The sequence below is a fragment of the Callithrix jacchus genome, chromosome 13 (genome assembly GCF_049354715.1).
Source record: "Callithrix jacchus isolate 240 chromosome 13, calJac240_pri, whole genome shotgun sequence".
Classification (NCBI taxonomy): domain Eukaryota; kingdom Metazoa; phylum Chordata; class Mammalia; order Primates; family Cebidae; genus Callithrix; species Callithrix jacchus.
The window spans coordinates 23688516-23712736 of NC_133514.1; the positions used below are offsets into that span (position 1 = coordinate 23688516).

The following is a 24221-nucleotide window of genomic DNA, read 5'->3' on the forward strand; positions in this document are numbered from 1 at the left end:
TTTGACTGCCCTGCTGGAATATTGAACTGTTAATTCCTTTAACAATATGGTCTCAAGTGAATGGACTAGATAGACACTTTTAAAGTGTAGAATAAATTGAAGGAAATTTTTACAGTTTAAATTACTTTGAATTTTGACTTAAAACTTGTTTTAAAATTATCTTAATTCTAATAAATAATGAAAAACAAATTTGAGAAATCATCAGTTTTCCACAGTTGTTGGACCAATTTACGCAGCCACCAACAGTGTATGAGTCTTCCCTTTTCTCAACACCCTTACCAGTAGCTGTTGGTTTTTGTTTTTTGGTTTATTTTTATTTTGTTTTTACTTTTTAATAACAGACATTCTGACCAGTGTGAGAGGGTATCTTATTGTGGTTTTGATTTGTATTTCTCTGGTGATTAGTGATGATGAGCATTTTTTCATGTCTGTTGGCCACTTGTAAGTCTTCTGTCCTTGCCCATTTTTTAATGGAATTACTTGTTCTTTGCTTGTTGAACTGAGCTCCTTATAGATTTTTCATATGCATAGTTTGTAAATATTTTCCCCCATGCTGTAGGTTGTCTATTTATCAACAGTTTGTTTCTTTTGCTGTGTAGAAGCTCTTTAGTTGAATTAGGTCTTGCTTGTCAATTTTTTTTGTCACTGTTGTTATTGCAATTGCTTCTAGGAACTTAGTCAAACATTCTTTGTCAAGGCCAATTTTGAGAAGGGTAATTCTAAGGCTTTCTTCTGTAAGTTTAAAAGTTTGAGGTTCTACTGTAACCAGGGGCGGGAGCAGGGGCATCCCTAAGATGTTCCCAATTCCCCAATCTGAGGTCCTTGGCCTCTCTTACTCTGAAGAACTGGGGAAAGGGGCTCCGAAGGTGCAGTGAGCTTACTATTTGAATAAAAGTCACGGACCCAAAGACTTTTGAAGAAAAAGCGATTTATTAGGCAGAGAGCTAGCAAGAGCGAGCTCCCACACTAATGTGTGAGGGGAATCCGGGATATCCTATGGATAAGGAGCAGCAGAGTTTTAACCCCGGTGTTATAACCTCCTCGTTCATGTTCTCATCCAATGAGAAGAGTTCTTTCAAACTTCCTCTGGAGTGACTGATCCTAGACTCTGATACTGGATTGGCTGCTTGGTCCGCAACAGAGTCCCCAGAGCTTTCTGTTTTGTTTTTGTTTTTGTTTTTGGTTTTTTTGGACAAAGAAGCCAACCTGGATTCCTCTACCTAGCCCACGGGAAACCTAGACAAAGAACTTTAGGATCCCAGATGGCGGCATGGATGATGGGTGGGGGGTCGGGGATGGAAGCATGGCGCTGGGAAACTCTTGCCTTTCAAACTATGCCCCTCGTGGAACTGGGAAGAGTTTTTTTTCCCTTAACACAGTCCCCCCATGTTGAAATCTTAAATCCATCTTGAGTTAATATCTGTATATAGTAAGCTACCATTTGACCCCATAATCCCATTATTGTATATGTATATCCCCAAACGAAAAGAGATCATTATGCCTAAAAACACATGTACTCATATGTTCATCTCTGTGCTAATCACAATAGCAAAGACATGGAATCAAGCTAGATGCCCATCAATAATGGAATGAATTTTTTTAAATGTAGTATATATACACTATGAACTACAACATAGCCATAGAAAAGAATGAAATCATGTTCTCTGCAGCAATGTGAATAGGGCTAGAGGTCATAATCATAGGTGAGCTATCACAGAAAGAAAAACCCAAATATGGCATGCTTTCACTTATAAGTGGGAGCTAAACATTGAGCACACATGGACAGAAATATGGGAACAACAGACACTGCAGATTACTAGAGTAGGGAGGAAGAGAGGGGGACACGGGTTGACAAAACTATTTGGGTACTATGCTTACGATCTGGATACAATATACCTATGAAACAAACCTAAACGTGTACCCCAGTATCTAAAATAGAGGTTGAATTTTATCAAAATAATAAAATAGTTACAAGAGAAAAAAATAGATTTAACTACTAGTAAACTTTACAGATAAATTGCAAAGTTGTATGTAAAGTGCCTAGATCCCTACGTTTAGCTGGGACATATATTTGAGAAAACCTGTCTCCAGCTCTTCAAATATAATTCGCATTGTGGTTGCTTGAATTCACAGTTTTGAAGCAATCATCCCATAACGCTCCTGGCACTGGTGGTGAAAATAAATCGAAGTGTGTTTAAGCCTATATTTTTGAAGCATATTAACTGTCCTAATGCCAATCTGTTAATAGCCTCATGCCAGGAATATTTTTTTACATTTTGGTTTTACTTATAGTCCCAGATATAGAGCCAACATTAAATGAAAGCTAACTAAACAACTATTTGAGAATTCCTAGGACCTACTCTTTTCCAACCATCTCTCTAAGTGTACTACACTGGTTCCTCAAATTCTACCACATTAGATCTTTTTAAGTTAATCCTCATTGCTCTGCATTAAAATACAAAATCCCGTATAAAGAAAGATATTTTTACCTACTGGTATATAATTCTGTATTAATTTATTAGATCCTTGGTATGGTATTGACCACACCATAGTCAATGGATAAGTATTGAATACCAGAATTGAAAGCAGAATTCAGAAGACATTGAGGAACACAGACCAAAGAGAGCTCATGAAAAGTTTTAGGATACCAGGTGGGATATAGAAGCTAGCAGCACCTTTAGGCCATTTGCCAAAGTGGGGAAAGGAGAAAATACTTGAAAGCTGGTGAGAGTATGCTGATGTAACTATCTTCTTCACACTTTCATTTAGAGCCAGCTTTGCTCAAGAGATTGAAAAATTCTTGTTTTTTGTTTGTTTTGTTTTGGAGATGGAGTCTTGCTCTCTCACCCAGGCTGGAGTGCAGATGTGTGATCTTGGCTCACTTAAACCTCTGCCTCCCAGGTACAAGTGATTCTCCTGACTCAGCCTCCTGAGTAACTGGGATTACAGGTGCACGACACCTCGCCCAGCTAATTTTTGTATTTTTATTAAGAGACAGGATTTCACCATGTTGTTCAGGCTCCTCTCGAACTTCTAACCTCGTGATCTGCCCACCTCGGCCTCCCAAAGTGCTGGGATTACAGCCATGAGCTACTGCACCCAGCCTGAAAATACTTGTGAAATTGTTACACCTATCCTAAAGTCTGGGCTACAAATTGTGACGCCAACAAAAGATCTGACTTCCCAGGCCAATCACCCAGCTTGCTTACCCCTCCCTGCACAATAACATACACAAGGTCCAATTCAAGTCCCTGCTTTAGAAATTTCTCACCTGTCTAAAGGAAATTCATCTTTATCTTCCTCTCTCTCTACTCCACCTAAAATTGATGAATCATCCTTACGTTTACTTGTGGAATGAATGAATTCATTTCTCAGAAAAGAAAGTTGATACTGAAATGATGGGGGAAATATATCAGCTATTCATATATGGACAACTTTTTCTCATCTCTAAAATTATTCAATATTCAAGTTACACTTATTTAAATTATTTTCCAATATTTAGATACCTAAGTCAGAAAGGTCAAAAGAATTCCCAAGCAAGGCTTTTCCTTTGTAATTATAACCCCTTTAATCCTATCCCAAATACCCGGATATCTTCAGCGCAAAGTCAGTGGATTTCTGTGCATAATTAACATCCAGACTAGACCATTCTAAACTGGCCCCTCGTCTGTAACCCAAAACTAATATCAGGAAATGCAACTATACCTATTTTTAGCTGCATTACACATTTCAAAAAAGAAAAAGACATTGCTTTGAATATATCTTCTTTTTACACTTTCAAATTGTTGTTGATTTTAATTCCTTTGGGTCAATGTTATTTAGTGTTAGAACCCCAAATTCGAATTCCTTTTTGAGATTCTAAATAACAACCAGTTGTTGGTTTCACAATAGTACTGCAAATGACTGAAAGTTCTTATAAATCCCTGAAGGAACAAAAAAACATAATAGTTTTTATCTATCTAACTTTTTGAGTTTTGATCCTTTGTCTTTAGTTTGATATGCTAATGTTTTAGGCAAATAATTAATAAACAACTGATTTTAATAAACGCAGAACTTCTGTAGAAAGTACAATTTAGGCAACTACTAAATTATGCCTTTTTTCCTGGATTCTTTCTGTAGTTTTAAAACAAGTTAGTCATCATTAAAAACAACATATTTCCAATATAAGTAATTATTTAAATTCCACAAAGTATTTTATGCATGCATGAAAACTTGAACATGTAAAACAAAACCACAAATATCAGAACTTGTAGTTAGCACTCTGTTTTAATGTTCTAGTTCAATTTCTATTTCTTTCAATCTATCCTATACTTGTTTATCTGGATTCTATTATTAAATTATTGGGGTTTATAAGAAGCAATTAATTCCAGTCTAGCAATTTCTAAGTTCACAATTTTATAAGTCGTACTTTTGTGAAAATGAATAGAAATGAATCTCTGTGCTGATTTTATAATTAAGGAAACCTGAATTGAATAATTAGGATATAGAAATATGTGTTAGTAAGGTTTTCTGAGAAATGGCTACCAAAAACAAGATTCATTTTCATGTAAACAATGCAAAAACCCACTAAGAGTGTAGATATAGCTCATTAATTAATTTTTCCTGGAATGCCAAGAATTCATCAATTTATATATACAGGTCCTGCTTCAAATCAGAAGAAATGAAATGTTCTACTTAGTATTTGAATATTGCCTCCATTTGTAACTTTTGGGCTACTGTAGAAATATCATTATTTGGTTTTGTTAGTTGTTTTTTTGTCTTCCACATCTTTTTTCTCCTTCACAGTTTTTACCCTTTATGATTTTTTGCCTTCTTAAAGAGCTCCTCATTGTTGCCATTCATACCACTGTCTATATTACAGAAGTATCAATTCTGCTTATGACAAAAAAATGCCCATTTCAATCTTATTGTTAAAAGTATCTTAACATTTTTAAACTTTAAAATTAATGATATTCATGGTAAAATCTAGAAGTACAGACTGTGATAAAGTGAAATCTTTTCTCTGAAATCTAATTTGCATGCACCAGAGAGAAACCCTATCGCGCCATTGCACTCCAGCCTGGGTAAACAAGAGCGAAACTCTGTCTCAGAAAAAAAAAATGTTTACTATGCCTGTATAACATGAATGTCTGTTAGTGTGCATATACAGATGTACTTAAAATTTATATTATAGAATTGGGTTTGTAGAAGAATGGCTTTCTTCATTTTCCTATTCCTAAACTAAATTTAGTCCTAGAATAAAAAGCCAGCAGGATACTTACTGGTGAAAACTAGAAACATTTCCATTTTAGTGTGGGATCAAAAAAAAAAAATGTGTACATATATATATGTATATATATATAATTTGTCATCAGATTATTTGATTAATAATACTTAAAAACTTTTAGGCTGTTTCCGATCTTTTTCTATTATAATATTGCTTCAAGGAGTTCTGCTTTACATATGCCATTTTGTAAACATGGGAATAAAATTTATATTCCTATTGATATGAGGCCTTTTGCTCTAAAATATTTGTACATATATAAAAACAATATTATATATATGATTATACTATAATGTATATACTTACAGACACACATTATTGTCTATATGATATTATATACACATATATAAATTGCATTATATATGTATTTGTGTATTGTAATGATACGGGAAGGGGGCAGGGAAGTGCTGGGTAGAGAAAGGCAGGGTCCCTGGTGAAGGCTCCACCCTCAGGCCTGTGCCCATGGACCTAGGTGAAGACAGGTTCTCCTGTTTTCCCACCCAAATGTTGCATTTTCCAAGACCACCCTGTAGGGCAGCATAATATACTGTGCCTATAAAAACCACCCCGATACCCTAGTGGACACACACACAAACAGCCGGGCATTGAGAGGAACACATGGGCAGAAGAACACACCAACAGACGCCACAAGCAGGCCATCGTCAGCAAAATAACATGGATGCCCAGGGAAATTCAGCCAAGAGCACTGGGAGAAGAGCTTGGCCACTGAATAAGCAGCCTGAATCATGGGAAGACCACCTTCCCATTCCAACCCCCTCCTGACTCCCCAACCAACTGCTGAGAACCACTTCCACCACTCAGTAAAACCTTGCATTAATTCTCCAAGCCCACGTGAGATCTGACTTTTCTGGTACACTAGGGCAAGAGCCTGGGGATACAGAAAGCCCTCTGTACTTGTGATAAGGCAGAGGGGTCTAACTAAGCTTATTAACACGAACTGCCTGTGGACGGCTAATCTGAAAGAACACACTGTAACACAAGCAAACTGGGGTTTCGGGAGCTGTAAACACTGAACCCTAGATGTTGCCGTGGGGTTGAAGCCCGCAATCCCCACAACCTGTCCATCTGCATGCTCCCCGTAAGGGTTCTTTGCTGTCCAGCACCAAAGAAGAGAGCCACTCCCCCTGTTACATGCCCTGTGAGGAGGGTAAGGGAAAACTTTTCCCGTTTCAATCATTTCCATATATTATTACTTTTGTATGCAGCCACTTATTTAATGTTTATATTGTTGATATTGTTTGAGGTATTTGTCTTTTCTTTTGCCTTTTCCTTCATCTTGACTATTATTTTCTATTGTTCCAGAAATGTAGATGATATAATAATTATAAAAGTTAAGAAGGAATAAGTAAAATTAGCAATTATCACAAGAGAGCATATTATTTACCTATGAAAACATTTTTAAAGATTTTAATTTCTAAAATTTTCTTCTCATTCATATAATAAGCAATTTAGAGAACTTTGAACGTACAGCCTTAGTTTGATTGCCCTCTGCGGTTGGCAGAATAACAGAGATGCAAAGATGTCCAAGTCTATATCTCTAGAATCCACAAATATGTTAGAATTGTATGGCAAAGAGAAATTTAGGCAGCAGAGACAATTAAAGTTAGTTGACTTTTTAGATGGGGAGATTACACTGGGATTAACAGGGCAGGCCCAGTGTAACCACGAGGGTCCTTATATGTGAAAGGGCAGAAATGTGAAAGCGCCAGAGAGATGGCAGCAGGACAAAGACTCAGTTGTATGCGGGGTTTGATCAAGGAGAAAGGGGACCATGAGCAAAGGAATATGGGTGGCCTGTACAAGAAGGAAAAGGAATGGATCCTCCCTAGGGTCTTCAGAAGGAATGTGGCACTGCTGACTCCTTGATCATAGCCAACAGAGACCTATTTCAGATTTATGACTTATGAAATTTAAGATAATACATTTGTGGTAATTTAGTAGAGCAGCAACAGAAAACCAATATACTCTCTAAACATAACCTTTATGTTCCAATATGCTATTTCCTTTATACTTATTTTTAAACAAGTCAAAATAAATCCAGACACAAGTTTTGTCAAAATGGGAAGCATGTGATTACTATTCTTCTACTCAAGAACCACTAGGACGTTTTTCAAATCTCTTCCTTGCAGAAAGGGCGGGAGAGTAAGATTTCTCTAACAACTTCCAACCTCTTAACAGCGACCTATGTGTTGTAAATAAGATTTCTTCCTAGCATTTACTAAATATACTGAACTTTGAGAAAAATTAAAATCCAGTCTTCCATCTGCCACCGGGATTCTTCCTGTATCCATTCAGTTTTATGAGACTAACTATGTGGAAAAGGTATGCTGCATAGTTAAAATTAGTCACTGTCATAACCATTTTTTAGGGCTGGACCCCCTAATGAATCTAACATGTGATATATGAGGTTTGGTGCCCAATAAATTATATATCTATATTTATATGTATTTCTTTCTGTAGAAGGATGGCTACTCTGTTTTTTTGTTTGCTAGAGACCCTGAAGTTTTGGTGAGGTGCCCAGAGCAAAGGAGAAACAGTAAATTTCTACCTACTTTGACGTTGGCACAGTCCTGCTGACCTACCAACTGTACTTTCAGTTTCATTCTACCGGCTTTGGAGTTAATGGAAATTTCCCTAGATACCAATTGAAACAGGAAGCCTGTCTTCAATTCTCAGCAAACAATCTCTTTGGCAGTGGCTCTTTAACCTTTTGTCTGCTTATCTTATTACCAGACAACTTTGTGCTGCCCTTTTGCCACAGCCCATCGTTTGCAAACATGAAAAGAATATGCTTCAGCTGTAACACTACAGATTTTAGTTAATAAAACTATTTTTAACCTAGTACACTTCAGTAAAAATTCAAAAATCACAGAAAATCTATTTTTGTAAGAGGTATGCGGCTAAAACCATAAAGAAAACTTAAATTTTTAAAAAAAAAACTTTTATACTCAATGGCAAGATTGAGTAAAATGAGTTTAGTTTCAGAAGGACTAAAGCCAGCCTGCATTAAAACTGGTTTTATCTATATGATATTCAAAAACATTAATCCAGAAAATTAAACCCGATTTCAAATATTTTGTAAATATATATATACACATATATATAAAGGTAACTAAAAATGACTGCCAATGAAGTCTAGAATACTACCTGCCCATCTAGCCTTACTGAAACTATATATATGTCAATATGTCAGAGTAATATTACCAACATAATATTACCAACATTAGGCTGAAATTCAACAAATTTCAGTACTTACTTATGTTTTTAACTCTGCTTTTCAACTGAGCACAATTCCTCTTACTTTTTGACTTGGGAGTTTTATCTTTAGATGCCAGGCTGGCCTGTGCAGATGCTTTTCTCGTCTTGAATGTTTTAGTCACTGTTGCTGGATATACTGGATCAGGCATACTGCTAAAGCTTTCCAATGATTCTTCATCAAACTGGCATCTTCTCCCATTTGTATCTGATTGATTTTTGTGGTTACTATTTGTAGCTTTATCTACAGACACTGCAAATCCAGTCTTGACAAATGGTTTCTGTACTTCACCTTCTTGGTCATATAACCATGGTGTCCTACTGCTATCCACCTCCTCTTCAGGCAGTTTTTTATTCCTTACCAATGAAAACAAGTTTTTATAAGTAACAATTACAGATTTCTTTATTTACGAAAACTCCAAATAGACTTAATTTATAGTCTACTCTTGAGTAGATTAAGGTGAATAAAATTGCCAAATAAAAAATTTAAAGGCTATAAAAATGTCTTTACAAAAATACACATTAAATATGCAAATATCACATAAGCTAAGTATTAAACTAGTTTTAATTCTGGACCCATCTCACCAAACCACTTTTACTGGCAAAAGTTCCACATCAAAGATCTAGCATTTGCAATAGAAAACAGTGGGAAACAAAAATCAGGCCAGGTGCTGTGGCTCATGCCAATAACTCTGGCACCGTGGAAGACCGAGGCAGGAAGACTGCTTGAACCCAGGAGTTCAAGACCAGCCTGGGCAACATGGCAAAACCCTATCTCAACAAAAATTTTTTTAAATAAGCCAGGCACAGTGGCACGTGCCTCCAGGCCTAGCTACCCGGGAGACTGAAGCAGGAGAATCCCTTGAGCCCAGGAATGCAAGGAAGCAGCGAGCTATGATCATGCCAACTGGACTCCTGCCTGGGTAACAAAGTGAGACTCTGTCTCTAGAAAAAACAACAAAAAGAAAAATCAAGGGAGGATGGGACACAGAAGAACAAAAGTTGGAAGAACAGCTCACAAAGAGCTATAGGAGAAGGCTTGGGAACATACATGGATTTGTGTTCACCTAAAGCAGTTCAAGTAGAATGAGAATTTGGTGAAAACAATTGGTCATTCAACCAGTAATTTATTTCTCCACTCAAGTCCATAGTTCTATTAGTCTACTGACATTTCCCAAATTTTATCTGCTGAAAACCAGCATCTATTAATAGGTACTTATCAGGCATCTAGGGTGGGGAGAAAACACATAAAACAAAATTAAACAGGTCTGTAAAGTATCTCAGAACTTTTAATTTGCCAATGTGCTTTATAATCTCTTGAGAGTGAGCAAGAAATCCAAAACTTTATTACAAAACTTAGCAGGAATAAGACTGCTCCCAAGAATAGTCTAGGAGACAGTGACCTACAGGATTTAACTCAATACAAGGCTTAGAAACCTGTAACTTACAAGCCAAATTTAGCCTGCTGCCTGTTTCTGTATGGCCTGAGAGCTAAGAATGGCTTTTATATTCTTAGTTGGAAGAAAAAAATTTTTAAAGTTTGTGACAAATGAAAATTATATATGAAAAAAATTTCAGTGACCATAAATAAAGTGTTGCTGGAGAACATGGCCATACTCATGCTGACATACCAGTAGTCTGTGGGTGCTTTTGTGTAAAACTGTCACAGATGAATGACTATGATAAACTCTATGCACCAGCAAGGACTAAAATACTATCTAAACTTTTATAGAAAAAGTTTGCTGACCCCTGAGTAAGACTACAGGATTTTATCTGACTTCTTATCTCTAGTCATTTAATTCCATGAGATTACAATAGTTGAGATTTGGGGAAATGAGGTCTAATCCGAAGTAGGCCAAATATCTAAAATAATATTAGACATTCAGATCCATCCTAAAAATGACACAAATACCTAATTTAAAATCAGAGTAATTTTTTACTATCAATTATATATAAAACATGGAAAATAATGAAGTAGGAAGGCCTATTCACTGAAGCTTTGAATAAATGCTTACTGCTTGTGATGGATCTTCATCCAGCCATCATTTCTGAATGGCACCTGTGCACTATCACTGTGTTAGGCTTCTGACAATAGAATACTTTTATAAAGCAACATGAGATTTAACAGGAAAAAACAGAACTAAAAAAAAGGAGTCAACAAAGTAAGGGATATTAATCATAGGATTTCTACTGATGAATAAAAGTTGTAATTCTCAGAATTATTGGTTAATCAAGTAAAAAAAAAATCCCAGTTCATGACTTAACAGTGTGAAAATGCTAATATAAGAGCCTGAGACATTCCTAATCACATAGCTAAGAGAACTATAGTGTGAATTATAGATATTTTTAAGGAGTAGGAAAGACAATGAGAGACATACCTGACAGATGAGGCTCAACTGAGCCAATCTTTCACACTGAGTCAAAAATCATGTTTCAGAAGATTATAGCATTAAAAAATAATAATTGTAAGAAACAAAGAAGAAAAATAAATCCTATGATTAATACCATGCATCCTCAAAATTTATGAGGGAAAAGTTGTTTTTATAACCTAATAGCACTCAACATTATATCTGAATAGGTTTTAGGAAATGATTCTAAGCAAGGGCTAGGAATCAACAAAAGGGACCATCATTTCATAACTATCTTCTAACAGTTAATATTAGTTTCTAGTCCTAAATCAGTGAACAGCAAACTGGTTTAACCTTAAAGACAGGTATCAAATCAGAGACAAGAGATCCTATGAGTTATGCCACATCCTTCCAAACGTAACTTTTTGTGTACCAGGGTTACCAGCAAGAATCCAGTATCTCATCTAGTCATATGTCAAAGTTTCATATTTCCAACATTATCAAGCCAAATAATCACAAGCATACTCCCTAGTTGTGTTTTCAAATTACATATAATTAGATATAATCACAAAAGTGAATGTTTAAGCAATAACAGATTATATTTACAATCAGGTACCTTGGTTTTTCTGCTCCAATAGATGAACTGCTTTCAAAGGTTTTGGAAAAGCCATATATTCTGTTTTTCCTGAAGAATTCTGGGCTAAGGGTTGCTGCTGTTCACTAGGCGTAGAGATATTCTGAGAAAAATCTCCGAAATTAGGAGGAAATAAAGGGCTGAAATTCATACCTAATCAGTAAGGTAGTAAGAGAAAAATAAAGAAATGTTTTTAGCCTTAAAATAAAATTAAAACAGTTTTAATTAAATGTGCCATTCAAATCCACCAAAACAAAAAATTGCTGATTAAAAAAAAAACAACTAATACTCATTTATCCAATCACTGTTTACAGCTCAGTCTACTATGTTTTAGTCACTGGTCAAAGACAACCAATAATCTCCACTCCCTTAAGAGCTAAAAGTTAGAAATAATAGTATCTGACATTTATTAAATTATTACTGGGTGCCACACTCTACTGCAGGCACTTCACAGGTTATTTGGTTTAATACTTAAAAATGTTATAGGCCGGGTGCGGTGGCTCAAGCCTGTAATCCCAGCACTTTGGGAGGCCGAGGTGGGTGGATCACAAGGTCAGGAGATCGAGACCATCCTGGTCAACATGGTGAAACCCCGTCTCTACTAAAAATACAAAAAATTAGCTGGGCATGGTGGCTCGTGCCTGTAATCCCAGCTACTCAGGAGGCTGAGGCAGGAGAATTGCCTGAACCCAGAAGGCGGAGGTTGCAGTGAGCCAAGATCGCGCCATTGCACTCCAGCCTGGGTAACAAGCGCAAAACTCTGTCTCAAAAAAAAAAAAAAAAAAAAAGTTATAATAGATATTGTATTCATTTTACCAGTGAGAAAATAGGGTTAGAGACCAAATGTCTAATAAATGAAAAAACTTGTTAGATCTCGGGTCTGTATGGCTTATAAGCTTATGCTGTTTCTACTGTTTTCACTGGGAAAGTCGAATATAATTAAATACCAAATAGTGTTATGTATCAGAGGTATTTACAAGAGGCTACTAACAACGTGCGGAGAAAGAGATTGGGAAGGTTTCACAAAAATTGTACTCTTTATGAAGAATATAAGAGCCTTCACATAGAGTTGGTATGGGCATGAAGTATATTTTAGTAAAAAGGAGGAGCATTTGCAATTTCTTATTACTAACGTTTGCTGCCAATATTAACTGATGCTCAAGAACTAAAAAGCCTGTTAAATTTCTTATGCCACAGTGTCTTGAAAATCCTATTAAGAAAAAACACTGTGGTATATAAATACATATATATTCACAAAGCCCTTTCAACCTTTTTTCTCCTCCTATATTCCTTGCAAACATCTTTAACTCCTCTCCATAATTCACCTCATATAACAAGTCACTTAACTTATTCATTCTATTCGTAATGTTTTTCAGTAATTCCTTTTTCTTGACCCCTACTGATAAGGCCTAAGGTCAGGCTACCATTCTTTTCATGATATTACTATGACAGCCTTCGATTCACCAGCTAGATCCTCCACTCCTTTCCTCCAACTTCTCCTGAACACTTTCACCAGTGTAATCTTTCTAAAATATAAATTTCATGTTATCACTTGCTCTAAGTCCTTCAGTGGCCCCATCCTGTCAGCAATATAAAACCTAAGCTTCTCTGCACATCAGAAAACGCCTCCGCCACTCTTCAGCCACATCAATTACTCTTCCCCTAAATACTAGCCACCCTTAAATACCTCTAAATTCCCTGAGTGATGTACTATTTCATTGCTTTATACTAAGTGGGTCTACTGATTAGAAAGGCCTTCCATTTCTAATCTCTCTGGAAACAAATTCTATTCATTTTTAGCTTAAATATCATCTTTTTTTTTGCAGGGGGGACTGATTTGCTGACACTTCCCAGCATTTGCACCCGTTATGGCACCCATGGCACTGTACTATAAGCATTCATTAAAAGCATCCTCACTACACCCTGAATTCCTTAAAAGGATCAGTGCCACTCATCATTGGATCCCAGTAATGTACATCGTGTCTGGTATGTAATGACTGCAGGAAAAAACATCCAAAGAAAAGCCTAAGCTAAATGTGCTCACCCTTCGTCTATCAGTATCTCCCTAAGAAGACATGGTACTCCTCCAGAAAAGCACTGTCTTATTCATCTTTACTCTCCCAGTGTGTACACAGTACCTGGTATACAGCAGCTATTGAATAGGTTAGTTCTCTCTCCTCTTAAAAAATAAATAAATTGGAGAATGATCCAAGATGGCCGATCGCTAACATCCTGGGATTGCAGGTCTCAGGGAAAGCGCGGAGAACTAGAGGACGCCACACTTTCGGACAAATCCTGGTCGCTCACGGAGCAGAAGATCAACCAGTGGAGGAAACACACGGGTGGCCAGCGTGACTCTTGTGGCCAGCGCAGCGAGCGGTTCCTCCGGCACCTCGGCGCGGCTCTCGGAGCAGAGTAAACAGGTTCGGAGGACCCACACGGCTCGCCAGCAGGACACCAGAGCTGGCGCAGCAGCTGTGACGGCACCTCGGCGAGGTAGCGCTCGGCGCAGAGTAAACAGGACCGGTTCCCCTTCTGACCGAGGTTTGGAGCCCCGGGAAGGCAGAGTCACCTACTACGGACACAAGAAGAAAGCCAGACAGGAGAATCCTGGGCAGAAAAGCACCATCAGTTTTAACGCCGCAGCTCTGGACCTGGGAACTAACAACCTGGACGTCCACTCAAGAGACCTAATCTGAAAGTTGGTAATTTCAAAGACGACAGGAGGATAAATTTACAATGACGGGAAGAAACCAGCGTAAAAAAGCTGAGAATACTCAAAGTCAGAACGCCTCTCCCTCTAAAGATGATCACAGTTCCACATCAACAATGGAACAAGGCTTGATGGAGAACCAGCGCATCCTGATGACAGAATCACTCTTCAAGGAATGGATAATAACAAACTTCGGTGAGTTAAAAGAACATGTTGTAGCCCAACGTAAAGAAACTAGGAACTTTGAAAAAAAGTTTGATGAAATCCTATTGAGAATAGACAACTTAGAGAGAAGTATGAGTGAAATAATGGAACTGAAGAATACAATACAGGAGCTCCGAGAAGTATGCACAGGTTTAAACACTCGAATTCTTCAAGCAGAGGAAGGGATATCAGAGGTCAAAGTCCAACTTAATGAAATAAAACGCAAAGAAAAGATTAGAGAAAAAAGGATAAAAAGGAATGAGCAAAGTCTCCAAGAAATGTGGGACTATGTGAAAAGACCAAATTTACGTTTGATAGGTGTACCTGAATGCGACGGAGAGAATGAATCCAAGCTGGAAAATACCCTTCAGGATATTATTCAGGAAAATTTTCCTAAACTAGCAAAGCAGGTCAACATTCAACCCCAGGTAATACAGAGAACACCACAGAGATATTCCTCAAGAAGAGCAACCCCAAGGCACATAATCGTTAGATTCACCAGGGTTGAAACGAAGGAGAGGATACTAAGGGCAGCCAGAGAGAAAGGTCAGATAACCCACAAAGGCAAGCCTATCAGACTTACAGCAGATCTCTCGGCAGAAACTCTACAGGCCAGAAGAGAGTGGGGGCCAATATTCAACATCCTCAAAGAACAGAACCTTCAGCCCAGAATTTCATATCCAGCCAAACTAAGCTTCACAACTGAAGGAAAAATAAAATCTTTTATGAACAAGCAAGAACTCAGCAATTTTATTACCACCAGGCCTGCTTTACAAGAGCTTCTGAAAGAAGCATTACACACAGAAAGAAACAACCAGTATTAGCCTTTCTAAAAATACACCAAAAAGTAAACAGCACCAACATAAAGAAGAATTTACACCAACGAATGGATAAAACAGCCAGTCAACATCAAATGGCAGTAACCCTAAATTTAAATTGACTGAATTCCCAATCAAAAAACACAGCCAAAACCCAACGGCATGTTACATCCAGACCTGTTTCACATGCAAGGATACACAAAGACTCAAAACAAAGGGATGGAGAAAGATTTACCAACCAAATGGAGAGCAAAAATAAATAATAAATAAATAAAAAGCAGGAGTAGCAATTCTTGTATCGGATAAAATAGATTTTAAAGCAACAAAGGTATAGTGGTAAAAGGATCAATGCAACAACAAGAGCTAACGATCCTAACACCCAGATAGGAGACTTAGATTCAATGAGACAGAAAATTAATAAGGATATCAAGGACTCGAACTCAGATCCGGAACAAGTAAACTTAATAAATATTTATAGAGCTCCCCACTTCAAATACACAAAATATACATTCTTGTCAATAGCACATCACACCTACCCATTAGTTTAAATGAAACATTGATTGGCCATTATTAATACCCAATTTTTTTTCAAAATAAAGCAATATTTCCATTTACTCTCCCTCTTTCTTCCTCTCCTTTACTTATTTTTTTTTCTTTCCTTCTCTCAAAAAAAAAGAAATCAACTTGTAAACCGCTAGATCCAGGTCGGCAATGTCTCTTTCATTGCTTGATTTCCTTTCTTCCCTTCCCTCCCTCCCTCCCTCCCCGCTTCCTCCCTTCCTTCCTTCCTTCATCCCTTCCTTCCTCCCTACCGTCCTTCTCCCTTCCTTCCTGCCTTCCTCCCCCCACCAAAAAAAAAAAGAAAAAATTAGGCAATCATTAATTCTTAATAGAAACAAGTAGAACCCAAATATATTTCAGAAATTATTTGGGAAAAATTGTATTTTCTACAAAGTACATATCAATAAAATGTCAAAGGATAGTTCTTTCTAACTGAAATGATTACTATTTGCTGCAACTACCCCCTTACATATTTCTGCCAAATATTAAGAACATAAATATTTTGAAAATACACTTTTTAGAAATTTAAAAATTTGACAATTTTCAGTTAAAATTTAAAAATAAAAACGTTTTGTCTTTTTCACATTATAATCTAATAAATTACAGATTATAATCTAGATTTACTAGATTTTTGTGTCTACTAAAAAGGCACAAAACAGACTACCATTTACAAACATGTTTCAAGGATATTCAGTTTCCTTTCTTAAGATGTGCCTTATTGAAGAACAAAAACAAGAAAAGACAAGACTAACTAAGGAATAATAGAGTACAATCTACAATACCTCATTATCTACTATTGAAGAATCTTCAGCCTCAAAAACAGATTTGACTGTACTGGTCTCATGTTCATTTACAGCTGGGGTTGAAGTAACAGCTGGCATACATTTTTTTGTGGGACAATTACCCACACTAGCAGCTGACAGCTAAAAAGGAATTTACAAAAAAAGTTATGAGGAATTAAAGCAATTACATTAATTTCATAAAAGCAGTTATTTATTTCTTCTGTAGGGCTCTAGTGCCATATTTAATGTGTTATTAGCAGACCCCAGTTGCCATCATCAAAGATAACCTGAAATAAGAAAACAAAGATGAAAACACAAGCTAAGGTTGACAAACAGTACCCCTCAGGAACAACAGAAACAATAGGGCTAAAACACAATAGAAAATTTTGAATACTCAACCCAACTTTCCCACATATTTCTCTAGACATTAGTTAGACTGGACATAAGGAGAAAAACATGATAAAGTAGAAAAGGTAAGGGTCTACAAGATAAACACATTTGATGTGTTTTCCTTTCTCTGAAAACACAACCTAACTGAAGACAAAGCTAACCAATAAACTCTGGGAAAATATCAGAAGGAATTATCCCCTTCCCATATTATTATCTGACTAACGGATATCATCAAAAGTGTTTATTTTCTATTCAATCTCAAGACCCATGTATAGGGTACTAACTAATAAGCAAAAGCATAGACAGTGACTCTTTACATACAACTATTTTCCTTAGATAACTTATGGTGGCTTCAGTGTTTTATTATATAATTTCAGACCAGTAAAAGATGGAAATTTTGGTCCATAATTGCAAAAGTCAAACAAGAATATTTTAATATAATAAATAGTTATGAGATTCTACGGCCAGCCAGCCCAATAAGAAGAAAAAAATTCAGAGCAAATTCCTATGCGCTCTCTTTTACACTGAAAATGTATATCCCCAACTCTTCATTAGTTTATCCACTGCATTAATCACCAAATTAATATATATGATTATGTCACCTTAATACTAGAAAAAGAGTACTTTCAGTTGATATCAGTTTCTAAACATCTTTTTTTCAGACAAATAGAAATAAATTTCATAATTACCTGTAAGTCAGGGCATGCCGTTTGCAATGCTTGAATTTTCTCCTGAATGTCAATCAGTTTCTTTCTTTCTTCTTGCAACTGTTTTAGCTCTCTCTGTTGCTGCTGTAGTTTAGCCTCATAAAATTTCTCTCTACAATTAGATTGACATTATAGTTATGGACTCCAATAAAATCTGATGAAGCATTAAGCACAACATAACACAATACTTAACTGAGTACCTACTCCGTAAAAGACACTAAATTTTTATTATGTTAAATGAAGACCAAAAGCTTAAGATACCTTGTCTTTTCATTTACTCCAGTATCCTTCTGTGTTTTATTGGCATTTCCTCTAGTGTTATTTGAGTTTTGCTTGGTGTCTTCTTCTGCTGGGTAGAAATCATCCAAATTTGATGTACTGGCAGAGATAACTCCATGAGCTGCATCATCATCCTAAAATAGCATCATTACATTAACACAATCTTGATACCTAAAGACTTTATCCAGTACACACCTTAGTAAATAATACTAGTCTGTAAAATTTACATAAAAAGATTAAAGCAGTAAAGAAAGCACGTTTGTATGCATGTTTACACGTGTTCAACATACATTTCTTTACATGTTTGTATTTAAATACACACCTTTATAAAAGTGTTAATAGTTATGTAGTTAACTATAATTATCTCACTTCAACAACTCTTCTTATAATTGGGAAAATTTGGAAAAGGCCAATTCCAATAATGGTTAAATAGGCTACAGTATATCAATATACAGTGACTCTTTAAACTCTATACATTATTTTCCTTGGATAACTTAATGGTAGCTTCAAGGTTTTATTATATAATTTCAGGCCAGTAAAAGATGGAAATGCTGCTTAAAATAAAAAATATATATATTTTCTTAAAATATAAAATATAAAAATATACCACTGTTTAAAATATAAATACATAAAAATATGAATACATATAAAAAATACATATAGAAATACAAATTACATGTAAAAAATACAGAGAAAACTGCTCCCTAGAAAATAATTGTTCTAGAGACCAATTAAGTTGTGTCCTTTCAAATTAAAATGTACACAAATTCTGATATATTCTCCTCCATATCTTTCTTAACAAACATAAATGCACCGAAGCTTCTGCAAGTATGTTCTGTAGTGCATTTCATAAATAAAAACAGCTATACAGCTTATAATAAAACTATACTGGCAAATAATCATTCTTATTTATGTATTATGTATGGCTGCTTTTGCACTGTGAAGTTGTAACATAGACTGTATGACCAGAAAGACTAAACTATATAACCAATTCACTCTTAAATAGTGAAAAATTAAAAACAAGTATATATTAACTGAATGCTATTATACATTAACTAAATTAAGGTCCACTGATACTATGGAAAACTATACTGCAGCTAAAAATAACTGTATGTGTTGTGTATATATGTGCAGTATTATTTATATTTTATAATTATCGTATCCATGTGTTTCATAATTATTTCTAATTATATAGAACCATATATAGCAACATGAAAAGTTCTGAGACATTGTGGAGTGGGGAAAAAAAGAAAAGTTATAAAATAATACTTAGTGTATTATACAGTTTGTAAAAACAAAGAAACATGCCACAAAACTTCATGTATTTTTTAAAAAATAAGTGCATAGTGTTGTACATAAATGCACAGAAAAGGTCTAGCGACTTTGGTCAAGAAGAATGGGATTATTAGTAGAGGTGAAGAGGGAATTTACTAGTAATCATTTGTTTGCCTGTAATCTCAGCACTTTGGGAAGCCAAGGCGGGTGGACTGCCTGAAGCCAGGTGTTCAAGACCAGCCTGGATAACATGGTGAAATCCCATCTGTATCAAAAATAGAAAAATTAGCCAGGTGTGGTGGTGTATGCTTGTAATCCCAGCTACTCGGGAGGCTGAGGCAGAAAAATCACTTGAACCCGGGAGATGCAGGTTTCAGTGAGCCGAAATCATGTCACTGCACTCCAGCCTGGGTGACAGAGCATGATCCTGTCCCCAGTAAATAAATAAATAAATATGTACTTTTTTTGAACTCAGAGAGCACATTCACCTTTACTTGAGTAATTCAAAGTACATAGCATTTCAAAAGAAGCTGTTAATAAAACTTCAGTCTTTCAGAAAAACCATTTTATATGATTTATATATATACACACACCTTTACAAATGTGTTAATAGTTATGTAGTTAACTACATTACAGTATATTTATACAATTATAAGCTTATATTTTGTGTTAATAGTTACATAATTATGTATTTACATATTTTTACAATTGTAAGAATATACAATTGTATATTTATATAATTACAGTTAATTGTGTAACTGTTAACACAAAAAATGTATAAATTGCTTTTTAAAATTTATGATTAACCTTACTGAATACAATAACATATGGTTTTTCTTTTATATAAAGTGGGTTAAGATCTCAGGCTCTGGTATCAGGAAGTCTGAATGCTGGCTTGGACAGTCATATAAACTTTGACAATTAAGACCTCTTCGATCTATTTAATATCTACCTCATTGAGGTGCTGCAAGTTCTACATAAAGCCAGAGGTATCAGCAAAACCACAAAACGTGTTCTCTTCTGTTTTTGTAAATAAAAACAGCTATTATTGCTTATAATAAAACTTATTGGCAAATAATCATTCTCATTTATGTATGGCTGCTTTTGCATTGTGAAGTTGTGTCAGAGACTGTATGACCAGAGAGCCTAAACTATATAACCAATTCACTCTTAATTTAAAAAGGTTGCTGACCTGATGTACAGCACGTAAAGTGCTATAAACTTAAACCTCACATACAATAAATTGTACTAGTATAATTATACCAAAGTAATTATCATACACAAATTTTATTAAAGACTGTACTATTTGACAAACAGGTTTTTAAAAGACCAAGCAATATTTACCTGTACCATAGCAACAAGATCTTGTAACTGTCTAAGTTTCTGTTTTGCAGCCAAAAGTCTGTTGATCTTCTGTTCAAATTCAGCATCCTCTGGATGCTCATCAACCAGACTGCTCCTGTGACTAGATAATGAAGCTCCACTGACTCCCTCCTCTTCTGCTTCTTCCTCCTCTTCATCATCTTCACCTTGTGCAACATGAATCCCCTGTTCCCCTTCTCTGTTATATCGACAATCTGCTGAAAACACGTATAATTAAAATCAGTAATTTTTTTTTTTTTTGAGACAGAGTTTCACTCTTGTTACCCAGGCTGGAGTGCAATGGCGCAATCTCGGCTCACCACAACCTCCGCCTCTGCCTCCTGGGTTCAGGCAATTCTCCCACCTCAGCCTCCTGAGTAGCTGGGATTACAGGCATGTGCCACCATGCCCAGCTAATCTTTTGTATTTTTAGTACAGGCGGGGTTTCACCAAGTTGACCAGGATGGTTTCAATCTCTTGACCTCGTGATCCCCCCGCCTTAGTCTCCCAAAGTGCTGGGATTACAGGCGTGAGCCACCGCACCCGGCCCAAAATCGGTAATTTTAAAAATAAACTTAAGAGCACACAAGAACGAAAACCCACTTTGTAAGAATAACATGGCAAAATTCTCTGTAAATGCAGTCATACCTAAAGGAGGCACATTTAAAGCCCTTATGTTGGCAGCAGATCTGTCGTTAATTTCACAATTAGAATTAACTGCTCTCCCATCTCTATTATTAGAAACACATTGTGCATTACTATTACTATTTACTTCATTCCAGGTGGAAGCTACTTGTGGATTTCTAGAAGAAAGAAAACAGCCTGAAGTTATTTAAGGCACACACAAAAAAGGGAAATGAATCAAAATTTTAGAACTGCTAATAAAATACTCCAAATTAAGAACACTGTTGGCTATGCCATTTAAATTCAAATTGAATAATCAACTCCTGCTTTTCTGTGACTTCTGCATATGTGCTATTTGGAAACTTAGAAAGAAAAAATGACAATTACACCTAAAAATTAAGAGACGGGAAAATGCTAAGTTACATACATCTCATGATTTAATTGAATTCGATCGAACAAACACAAATTTACTGAACTATTGTACTCCATACCTCCCCTCCCTAATCATTTGTCTTCATAGGGCAAAGATGATTACAACGACCAAAACAGATTTGCAAGAAAAAAGCTTATATAACAGGCAAACAATGAATGCTCTAATGAAGTATTTTTGTTCCCACATTAAAAGTATCACACGTTAGAATATGCTGGAAAAACATCCAAAAAAAAGTTCTTACAGAATGTTAGTAACAGGCTCGGAATTTTCATGCTCAGAATCATATTCTGACTCTTCAGTTTCCTCATCTTTCCTGTTTTCATTCACGGCATCTGTCATCATGTCTGAGGTTTGTTCATAATAGTGAACTAACTCTCTTTAGTTCATTTAATCTCTTTCGAACTTCATTTAACTTCCTGATAAACAAAAAGTGTAAGATTTACACCCGTTTTAGCAAAATAATGCAGACATTATTTTCATGTAATAGCAGCTAACACAAACAAAATTTAGACCTACTAAAATATCCACTCAGTGAGCTATCCAGGGGGCATGACTATAAAATAATGAGTTTAAAGCCAAGTACGGCTTACTCGAAATCTCACCACCTTATTTTTTTATGCTGTGTCAGGGACAAAAGCATAAGAAAACCAATTTCAATTTAATTGTTCATTTTAAGCAGGTGTAAATGTTAACAGCAGAAAACCTGATGTCAAAAATATTTCTAGGTTTCTCTAGTATCAAAAGTATGAAGTACTATTCAAATACTACCTCTCAGGTAAATCAGGTATACAGACATTACTGAGCATGTATAGAAGGTTCTTGATTTGTGTGCAGATGAGATCTAAAGCATGTATACTATGTTTACCAAAAATAAATTAAGTCTGCTGAGTTCATACTAAGTGCCAAGAGCAATAGCAACATTTTTTAACGAAAACATATTTATGAACAGATATATTATTGCTATTTTGTAGATGAGGAAATACAGACTTAGTAAGGCTAAGTTATTTGTACGTGGTGACACAGCCTTGTGTGATAAAACTTCAGGGCTGATTCTACAGGCTGGTCTCTAAATCACCTGAATACAGAAATATTTTAACTGTAGTCTTATTTTTGATCTGTGATCTGAAAAACAAAAAGGTAACAGCAGTTCACAGAAATTACCTGTGTTACAACATCTCATCTTAGACAACTCAATGCAACACACACTCATGCCTCTTTTACCTATCACTTAAGAATGTTTACAGTATTCAATAAATCTCGTTTTGCCAGAATTTTCAACACAAAGAAAAAAAATTGTCCCTATTTCATTTTAATCTATGAAAACAATGATTGTAAAAAATGTTTTACTGGAGTTTTTCAGTTGGATTAAGATGGCCTTCATTTTCACTCTCATTCTGAGAGACTAGAGAAGCAGCAGGATAAGGAACAGATGATGGGAGGCTATGGGATTCTCCATTGACAACTGGTGCCAAGCCTACAGGAGCAGAAGGAGCTGAAGTACTTCTTTGATCCACACTCCTTTGTGGAGAGGCTGAAGAAGGCACAACAAAAAAATTGAAAAAAATCACCAGTTAAACAAACATTTACAGTTGGCTGAGATGTCGAAAAACAGAAAGTAAAAATCATTTACAATGTCTACAGATTTAAATTTTAGAAACTTGTTTATTAGCATACTCCACAATTAAACACAAAATGCACACAAGACATGTTTACCTCTTCTTTCCAGATTCATTCTATCATCTTTACATTATAATCACTGGGTTAAAACAGAAAGGAAAGAAAAAAGAAAAGATGGAAATTGACAAGAACGATGATATTCTACCTTGGAAAAATAACTAGAGGAGTACTCCAGTTAGTTTTAACTAATGAGTAAACTTGGTAACTAACTTGATAAACTTGGTTCTAGGTTAAATTAAACAGGGCCACTAAGAATGATGCACAGTACTCAATCTGTAATCTTTATAGGGTAGCCCAAGCTGATTAGGTCTTCATCAGTTTTTCACATCCACAGACCAGAGAGTTAAATCTGGACACCAAGAAGGAACTTTTCTTGCTCCAGGAGACAAAGCAAAAGTGTTAAGGTGACTGTGGTACCTCCCTACCATGAAATACTAAACAGCAATAAAAATCTGCTAATTAGATAATGGCTAACCCTCTATGGTCCCTAAACTAAATTCAATTACTTTCTATTTAACTTCTTTCACTCTCAAATATAAATTATGCTTTCAAGAGCAATTAATGAAGATTAAGAATCTTTGTACTTCTCTACCTCCTACCATTTCAAAGCTGCACTCATTTGCTAGTATCTTCCTCACAGAACTATCACTATTTGGTGCTCACTTTAGTACAATTCCTGCAGGTGGTTTCCAGAAGTCTCCTCATTCTATTCACTGATCATTCTACACCTTTTGCTGCTGCTCTCACACTGTTTCCCGGTAAGGAAAAAATGGCCTTTAAGAGTCATCAGTATACAGAGTGCTACTGTATGCATACAAAACTGACCACAACGACTTAAGCACAACTTTCACCTTTTTTCTTAGTTGTGTTCATCT

General features: G+C 35.8%; 1 protein-coding gene across 1 annotated transcript in view; it reads right to left on the bottom strand.

Annotated features, from left to right (window-relative positions):
* Positions 1-24221, bottom strand: part of LOC103787483 (pericentriolar material 1 protein-like) — a 51822-nt gene that overhangs the window by 6208 nt on the left and 21393 nt on the right. The window contains 12 exon segments of the mRNA XM_078346870.1: positions 8541-8896; positions 11504-11540; positions 11543-11674; positions 13035-13047; positions 16600-16740; positions 17679-17808; positions 17958-18109; positions 20595-20830; positions 21261-21415; positions 21911-22047; positions 22049-22085; positions 23017-23200. Coding sequence (XP_078202996.1) covers positions 8541-8896; positions 11504-11540; positions 11543-11674; positions 13035-13047; positions 16600-16740; positions 17679-17808; positions 17958-18109; positions 20595-20830; positions 21261-21415; positions 21911-22047; positions 22049-22085; positions 23017-23200 — 1710 coding nt within the window.